The 9,449-nt window shown below is 42.2% G+C and overlaps 1 protein-coding gene across 5 annotated transcripts in view; it reads right to left on the bottom strand.

Annotated features, from left to right (window-relative positions):
• LOC109910422 (bromodomain and WD repeat-containing protein 1-like) overlaps positions 1-9,449 on the bottom strand; it is a 179,286-nt gene that overhangs the window by 76,335 nt on the left and 93,502 nt on the right. For all 5 annotated transcript variants that reach the window (XM_048602760.1, XM_048602761.1, XM_048602759.1 and 2 more), the window contains exon 21: positions 8,361-8,504. In XM_048602760.1, coding sequence (XP_048458717.1) covers positions 8,361-8,504 — 144 coding nt within the window. The remainder of the gene's footprint in view (positions 1-8,360; positions 8,505-9,449) is intronic.

The raw sequence follows: 9,449 nt of genomic DNA on the forward strand, positions 1-9,449 counted from the left end.
CCTTGCCTCCACAGCCTTCTGTGGCAGTGAATTCTATAGATTCACCACTCTCTGGCTGAAGAAGTTTCTCCTTATCTCCATTCTAAAAGGTCTTCCCTTTACTCAAAGGCTGTGCCCTTGGGTCCTAGTCTCTCCTACCAATGGAAGCATCTTCCCAACAACCACTGTGTTCAGGCCATTCAGTATTCTGTAAGTTTCAATTAGGTCCCCCCTCATCTTTCTAAACTCCAATGGGCATAGTCCCAGAGTCCTCAAACGTTCCTCATATGTTAAGCTTTCCATTCCTCGGACCATTCTCATGAACCTCCTCTGAACTCGCTCCAGGGCCAGTACATCCTACCTGAGATATGGGGCCCAAAACTGCACACAAGTTCTTCCGCCAGAGGGTAGTGAGTCTGTGGTACTCGCTGCTGCAGAGGGCTGTAGAGGCCAAGTCATTCAGTACATTTAAGACAGAGATAGCTAGGTTCTTGACTGGTAAGGGGATTAAGGGTACCGGGAAAAGGCAGAAGAATGAGGTTGTGAGACTCATCAGCCATAATTGAATTGCAGAGCTGGTCTGATGGGCCGAATGACCTACTTCTGCTCCTACATCTTCTGGTCTTACAACATGCCACATTTTAATGGTAAGCCAGGGGATTGGAAAAGTTTTAAAAACCAACTAAAGACAAGCAAAAATAAAATTGAAGAGGAAGAAAATAAGCCTCGAGTGTAAACTTGCAAGTAATATAAAGATGGATGGTAAGAATTCTTAAAATACATAAAAAGGAAGAGAAGTCAAAAGTGAACAAAGGCCCCTTAGAGAATGAAGTTGGGGAAATAATAATGGGGAACCAGGAAATGGCAGAGAAGTTGAATATTTTGCATCAGTCTTCACAGTGGAGGATACCAGTAGCATTCCAAAATTACTAAAAATTCAAGGGGCAAAAGGGGAAGAGGAAATAAATACAATAACTGTCACAAGAGGAAAAAAGTCCTGGGAAATGAGTTGGACTAAAGGCTGATAGGCCCCCTGGATTAGATGGCAGGCATCCTAGGATATTACTGGAAGCAGCTATAGAGAGTGTGAATGTATTGTTATAATCTTCCAAAAATCCTTAGTTTCTAGAAAAGTCACAGAAGATTGAGCAATGGCCAACCCAACAGTAGCAGCTTTATTTAAAAAAAGAGAAAAAGACAGAAACAGGTAACAGGAGGCTGATTAATATTATTATTATAGGGAAAATGTTAGAGTCTATTATAAAAGATGCAATACAAAGTCACCATAGTACTACCTGAGCATAGGGCTGCTCTCATTGGAGAGCCACAACTGTTTGTGGTTTAACCAGAGGGTTATCATGGCTCAAAAGTAAGGGAACAGGTTGAGTAGGATAGCCCTCAGCCAGTGCAGAAATTGAACCACACTGTTGGCATCGCTCTATGTTGCAAATCGGCTATCTAGCTATCTGAGCTGACTGATCCTCACAAGGATGCAAATGACAGAGCATTTAGAAACACATATAATTAAGCAAAGTCAGTGTGCCTTCATGAAGGGTATTAAATTTGTCAGGCATGATTTACAATTCTTTGAGGTGGTAACAGCAGGATACATAAAAAGGGAAACAATGGATGCACTAGGTTTGGATTTTCAGAAGGCATTTGTAAAGATTCCACACATCAGGCTATTTAATAAGCGAACAGCCCCTGGTTTAGAAGTAGTATATTAACATGGATACACTAAGGTTTTGGAGTAGATTTGTAGCTCAGGTTGTGGGTGTTGAGGTTGGTTAGCTCGCCGAGCTGGTTTCTTGTTTCACAGACGTTTCGTTACCATGCTGGGTAACGTCCTCAGTGCAACCTCCGATGAAGCATCGGTGTGTTTTCCCGCCTGGTTTTTAAACTCTGGGGTCCGTTGAGATGGATTGCCTCACTTCCGGTTTTCCTTCGTAGTAGAATGTATATGGGGTCGAGTTCAATATGTTTATTAATAGCATGCTTCATAGAGGGCCAGGCTTCTTGGAATTCTTGTGCCGGTCTCTGCCTGTCCCAGGGTCTTGGTGTTGTCCCAGTCGAAATGGTGGTTCTTCTTGTCCATGTGGATTGAGATGAGTGAGTATTGGTCATGTCTTTTTGTAGCCAGTTGGTGTTCATGTACTCTTGATGTTAGTTTCCTTCCTGTTTGTCCGATGTAGTGTTTCTCGCAGTCTCTGCAGAGGATCTTGTAGATGACATTGGTCCTGTCCATGGCGGGGAGTGGGTCTTTAGTTCAGGTGAGAAGTTGTTGTGGGCTTGTGTACCACTCTGATGCCCAGCGGTCGTAGGAGTCTTGTGGGGAGTTCCGACATGTTCCTGATGTAGGGTAGTGTGATGAGTGTGTCGGGGCGTGTGGTATCTTCTGACCTAGTTCTTTGGATATCCATTATACTTGAAAACCTGGAAGAGGTATTCTTCTTCCTCTTGGCGTAGTTCCGTGTTGCTGCCCTTTTAAATAGTGCTCGCATGCAGCTTCGTTTGTGTGTGCTGGGATGGTTACTGTTGAAGTTCAGTACCTGGTCTGTGTGTGGGGCTTTTTCAGTGTACGTTTGTTTGCAGTTCCCCATTCGTCTTGCGCTCTACCATGACATCCAGGAATGGGAGCTGTTTGTTCTTCTCCTCCTCTCTGGTGAATTTTATTCCGTTGAGGGTGTTGTTTATAGGTTTGTGTCTCTCCTCTAATTTGGTCCGTTTAATGATGACAAAGGTGTCATCTACTTAGCGTATCCATAGTTTTGGTTGGGTTTGCGGAAGGGCAGTCCTTTCTAGTCTTTGCATCACTGCTTCCGCTGAGTCTGGAGATAGGTGATCCCATGGGTGTCCCGTTGATTTGCTCGTATGTTTGGCTGTTGAAAGTGAAGTGGGTGGTGAGGCATAGGTCCAACAGTTTGAGCATGTTGTCTTTGGAGATGGTTTCACTGGGGTCTTGCTCTTGTTCCAGTAGTGTTGTCATTGTTTCCCTTGCTAGTGGTATGTCTATTGATGTGAATAGGGCAGTGATATCAAACGATATCATGGTCTCTTCATCACCCCACTCTATCCACTCAGCCCAAGAATTCCTTAACTCCATCAAAGACAGAAGGATAGATGACGAAGAGACCATGATATCGTTTGATGTCACTGCCCTATTCACCACAAGACTCCTACGACCGCTGGGCATCAGAGTGGCACACAAGCCTACAACAACTGCTCACCCGAACTAAAGACCCACTCCCCGCCATGGACAGGACCAATGTCATCTACAAGATCCTCTGCAGAAACTGCTAGAAACACTACATCAGACAAACAGGAAGGAAACTAACAACAAGAGTACATGAACACCAACTGGCTACAAAAAGACACGACCAATACTCATTCATCTCAATCCACATGGACAAGAAGAACCACCATTTCGACTGGGACAACACCAAGACCCTGGGACAGGCAGAGACAGGCACAAGAATTCCTAGAAGCCTGGCACTCCACGAAGCATGCTATTAATAAACATATTGAACTCGACCCCATATATATTCCACTACGAAGGAAAACCGGAAGTGAGGCAATCCATCTCAACGGACCCCAGAGTTTAAAAACCAGGCGGGAAAACACACCGACGCTTCATCGGAGGTTGTACTGAGGATGGTAACGAAACGCCTGCGAAACAAGAAACCAGCTTGGCGAGCCAACCAACCTTAACACGGATACAGCATAGAAGACAGAGTTGGAATAACAGGGGGCATTTTCAACCTGTAACCAGAATTGTGTCACAGGGACCAGTGTTGGGGTCACAATGATTTAATATATGACCTGAATGAGTGAAGTGAATGTACTATAGCCAAATTTGCAGATGACAGAGAGGTGGGAAGGCAAGCACTGAGAATGTTACAGAGTCTGCGGAGGGATACAGACAGGTTAAGTGAGGTTGAGTACACTGTGGGAAAATGTGAGGTTATGCATTTTGACAGGAAGAATAGAGGAACAGAATATTATTTAAATGGAGAATGACTGCAGTAAACTACAGAACAGAGGGATTTGAGAGTCCTCTAACACAAATCACAAAAAGATGGCATCCAAGTTCAGCGGGTAATAGGGAAGGCACATGGAGTGTTGACCTTTATTTCAAAGGGAATGGAACACAAAATAGGGAAGTTTTACTAAAACTATACAAGGTATTAGTCAGATAACAGCGCGAACACTGTGAATGGTTTTGGGTCCCTTATCTGTGGGGAGATTTCCGAGCATTGCAGGCTGTTCAGAGAAGGTTCACTTGGCTGACAACAAGTATGAAGGGACTGTCTCATGATGACAGGTTTGAATAGGTTCAGCTGTGTTCATTGGAATTTAAAAGAATGACAGGCAACTTTGACGAGACGTACAAGACTCTTGGGGAACTTGACAGGGTAGGTCTGGAAAGGTCGCTCTCCCATGTTGGAGAGTATAGGACCATGACCGTAATCCCAGAATAAGGGATTGCACATTTAAAACAGCAACACAGAGGAATTTCTTCTTGCAAAGAGTTGAGTGTCTGTGGAATTCTTTACCACAGAAGACCGTTAAGGCTGAGTACATTCAGTACTTTTAATAAAACAAAGAATTGCAGATGCTGAAGACCTGAAACCAAAACAGAAATTGCCAGAGAAACTCAGCAAGTCTGGCAGCATCTGTGGAGAGAAAGCAAAGTTCGCGTTTCAAGTCTAGTGACCCTTCTTCAGAAAAGACTGGATTCATTGAACTCGAAATATTAACTTTGTTTTCTCTCCACAGATGCTGTCAGACCTGAGTTTCTCCAGCAACTCCTGGTTAAGTATTTTCAAGGCTGAAGTAGAGAGATTTTTAACCAGTAAGGGAGTCAGAGTTAGAGGGAAAAGAAAGGAAAGTAAGAGTTGAAGATTATCAGATCAGCCACGATCTCAGAACGGCAGAGCAGAGTCCATAGGCTGAATGACCTACTTCTGCTCCTATGTCTAATTAATTAGTAATCCACATAATTCCTGTATTTTAAATAATACTGACCCATGTTACCTGTTTTTAAACTTTTTAAAAGACAACATCAGCTGAATAGTGTAAATAAATGAGACAAGCTACATGCGCAGAATTATGAGATAGATTGATAACTTGGCAGAGTGGGATTAAAGAGCAGCCTTGCACAATGATAAAGGGTGTGTAGTAATATTCTACTAATCAGTGCAGGGTAAATGTTCTTCACAATTCATAGTAAAAACAAGATTTCTAAATTTGGGAATGACACCAAAATGGGGGTGATAGCCAATCCCATGGAACACTGCAACAAACTATAAGGAATTAAGGACATTGCAGAAATGAATTTCAATGCAGAGAAATGTTAGGTGGGATATTTTGATTATAAAGAATAGGGAGCTTATATTATTTGAGGTGCAGCTACAGGTAGGATAGAGGAAATAAATGATCTCAAAGTGCAAATAAACTAAGTGCTAACAATGTACTACAAATTGGCAAAACCCTGAATAAAAGCACGTGGAAGCAATGGCCTTGTGGTATTCTTGCTGAATTGTTAATCCAGAGACACAAGTAATGTTCTGGGAACCTGGGTTTGAATCTCGTTATGGCAGATGGTGGAATTTGAATTCAATTAGAAAAAACAAACTGGAATTAAGGGTCGACTAATAACCTTTAGGGAAGGAAAGTGTCATCCTAACCTGGTCCGGCCTACATCTGACTCCAGACCCATAGCAATGTGGTTGACTCTTAACTGCCCTCTGGACTATTAGGGTTGGGCAATAAATGCTGACCGAGCCAACGATGCCCACATCCCGTGAATGAATAAAAAAAAATTAAGGTTTATTCCTAGAGATGACAACTGACATGTAAGGAAGAAACGTTATGCTAAATATGCATCAAACTTTGGTTATACCACAAGGAGTTCTGGCTACCATATTAAACAAATGATATAGAGGCACTAGGAGAGTTCAAGGATGACAGCGGAAATATTCTTAACAGCAAAGTGTGAAAAGATTGGGTTTTTCAGAAGTCTGTGCAGTGATCCAAATGAGGTAATCAAAATTGTGAAAGATTTTGATTAAGTGTTTGCAGAGAGAATGATTCCTGAGGGGAAACAATTAACCAAAAAGGTCAACAAATAAGACAGTCGCCATGAAATGCAACAAATCATTCAGAAAAATACTTCTTTAGCCAACGAATGGTGGGAACACAATGTCTTATCGCAGCAAGTGATGAAGCAAATTTTCTGATGAAGGGTCTAGGCCCGAAACGTCAGCCTTTCTGCTCCTATGATGCTGCTTGGCCTGCTGTGTTCATCCAGCTTTGCACCTTGTTGTCTCGGATTCTCCAGCATCTGCAGCTCCTACTATCTCTGAAGCAAATGCTACAGATGACTTAAGGAAACAAATTAAGGAAGAAGAAAGTAGGGGGTGACCGCGATAACATTAGATGAGAAAAAAAATGGGGCAGGCTCAAGTAGAACATAAATGACATCAGAGACAGGTTGGGTTAAATGGTCTATTTGGCCTTCTATAACTCACTGCCAAATATCCACAAACAGCAGTATATTTTACGTCTGCTTTCTTCTGTCTCAATACATAGCTTTGTTACTAATTCAATCAACTTATATGTTGCAAATACAGAGAAAATAGAAGTAGGACATTCGGCCCTTCCAGCAAATAATTCAGTGTTCTCATTTTCTCCCCATACCCTTTGATCATTTTAGCCCTAAGAAATATATCTATCACTCTCTTGAAAACATTCAATGTTTTGACATAAATGGCTTTCGGTGGCAGCGAATTCCACTGCCTTACTGAAAAACGTTTTCCTCACCTCAGTGCTGAATGGCCTAACCTATACCATTAGACAGTGACCCCTGATCGACAGGAACATCCATCCTATGTTTACCCTGTCTAGTCCTGTTAGATTTTTATAGGTTCCTAGGAGATGCCCTCACCGATTCTTCTAAACTCCCAAGAATACTGTCCTAACTGATTGAGTCTCTCTTCGTAGATCGGTTCTTGCCATCTCAGCAATCACTCCAGTAAACTTTTGTTGCACTCCCTTCATAGCCAGAACATCCTCAGTCAGAAAAGGAGACCAAAACTGCACACAATACTCCAAGTTTGGTCTTACCAAGGCCCTGTACAATTGCAGCAAGACATCACTTCTCCTGTACTCAAATCCTCTCATGAAGGCTAACACTCCATTGGCCTTCTTCACTGCCTGCTGTGCCTGCATGCTTACTTTCAGCAACTGATGTACTAGGACATCTAGGTCTTGCTACACCTTTCTCAATCTGCCATCCCAAAGTGGGTAACCTTACATTGATCCGCATTATATTTCATGTTGAGTCAGAGTCAATATGGCGGGGAGCTGGAGGAACAAGGCAGGCCAGGCAGCTTCAGGGGAGCAGGAGAATCGACATTTCAGGCCTAGACCCTTCTGTGGGACTGTCCTGATATTGACTCTCCTGCTCCCCTGAAGCTGCCTAGCCTGCAGTGTTCCTCCAGCTCCACACTATATTGACTTGGAGGCATTATTTGTGTCTTTTGTGAAAAAAACAACCAAAATATGCTTTTAAATTGATCTGTTTTCTCTTTGTTCCCCATTATAACCTCCTGGGTCTCACTGTAAAAGACCTAACATTTGTCTTAACTAATCTTTTTCTCTTCACACAGCTTTAGAGGCTTTTACAATCAGATTGTATGTTCCCTACAAGCTTACTCTCCTACTCTTTTTCCTCTTAATCAATCATACTGTTCTCCTTTGCTGAAATCTAAACTGCGCGCAATCTTTAGGCTTGATGCTTTCTTTGGCCAATTTGTATGCCCATCCTTAGATCTGATACCATCCCTAACAGTCCTTGCTTGCCATGGTTGGACCACCTTTCCAGTTTTATTTTTGTGCCACAGGAACAAGGAACAAGGGCAGGCTACTTGGCCCTTCAAGCCTGCAGCAACATTCACTCAGGTCATGGCTCATCCAATTTTAACCTCCATAATCCTGCATTATCCCTGATAATCTTTCCTCGCGGGAATCAAGAATTTACTTCTGGCTTAAAAATACTTAAAGCTTCTGCATCTACAGCCTTTTGAGGCAGGGAATTCCAAAGACTCTCAACCTTCAAAGAAAAAAACGTTTCCTCATCACAAATATTTCACATTTTATGACAAATTACAACGCAAACTGTTTTTGACAAGTCAAATATATGTTACTTAGCATTCAACAGTATTTTATAAATTTTGCTTTATGCTCAATCTTCTTTCTTTTCCTGAATCTTAAATGTAGCCTTCCAGAATTTAGTACAAATCAAATTTTGCAATAACTTAAAAATAAAACTGCTGTATTATGCGAAATCAGGGATGCAAAGTACGACTTGTATCACTAACCTCTTCAGAACTAACTTCCTCTGCTTCGTCATGGAAAAATTGAGCTAGTTCCTCCACAGCAGCACGCGTTCTATATTTGTGTTGCTCACGACGCTGTGCCCTCATTTTTCTTTTGGTGTGTTCCCACGACTCCAAGGAGTCATTCTAAAATGAGAATACCAAAACAAGGAATTCTTTTCAATCAAAAATCAAATTATTTTTTGAAGGATACTATGAGGTATAGTAAAACTCTTTTTAAAATTAGCACGATATATAAGGAATTTAGGTATAGGAGCAGCCCATTTGGGCCTTTGAGCCTGCTCTACCATTCAATAAAATCATGGCCAATATGGTTTTGGTCTCAGCTCCACTTTTGTCAGCACCTCTCAACCCTAAAACCACTGTCTATCAAAAAATCTACCAAACTCAACCTTCAGTAAGAACAAAAGAATAAGATTAAGATTATTGGACCAGTGACAAATCAGCGCATCATGAGAATGGTCAGATAAAGATTAGAGAGCAGAACAGAAACAAGTAGAGCTAAAGAATTGGAAAAATGGGCAGGACAGACCTGAACTGTGCCAAAATGTTGTCAGGGTGCACAGCGCTTGCAGTACCTAATGCTTTTAGCCATTTCCTTATATCATATGGAGTGAACAAAATCGGTGATGGCTGACATTTAGGATACTGAGCACGTTCGGAGGCCAAGATCGATTGCCGACTTTTGATTACAAGTGTTTGAGCCAGATGTTCTTCACTCATGGACGGGGCTCCACCATAATCAACAATAGGGATATTTGTGGAGTCTTCTCCTCCTGTGAGTTGTTTAATTGTCTACCATCTTGCATGATTTGACGTAGTGGGAAAGGAGAGCATATATGATCTGTTGCTTGTTAACATCTGCTAATTATGAGTGATAGCATACTGCTTGAGATTGGTTGGCTCACCGAGCTGGTTTGTTGTTCCGCAGACGTTTCGTTACCGTGCTTGGTAACATCCTCAGTGCCGCCTCTGATGATGCGTCGGTGTGTTTTCCCGCCTGGTTTTTAAACTCTGGGGTCCGTTGCGATGGATTGCCTCACTTCCGGGTTTCCTCCGTAGTGGAATGCA

Source organism: Rhincodon typus, chromosome 11, assembly GCF_021869965.1.
Source record: "Rhincodon typus isolate 14 chromosome 11, sRhiTyp1.1, whole genome shotgun sequence".
NCBI classification, from domain to species: Eukaryota; Metazoa; Chordata; class Chondrichthyes; order Orectolobiformes; family Rhincodontidae; genus Rhincodon; species Rhincodon typus.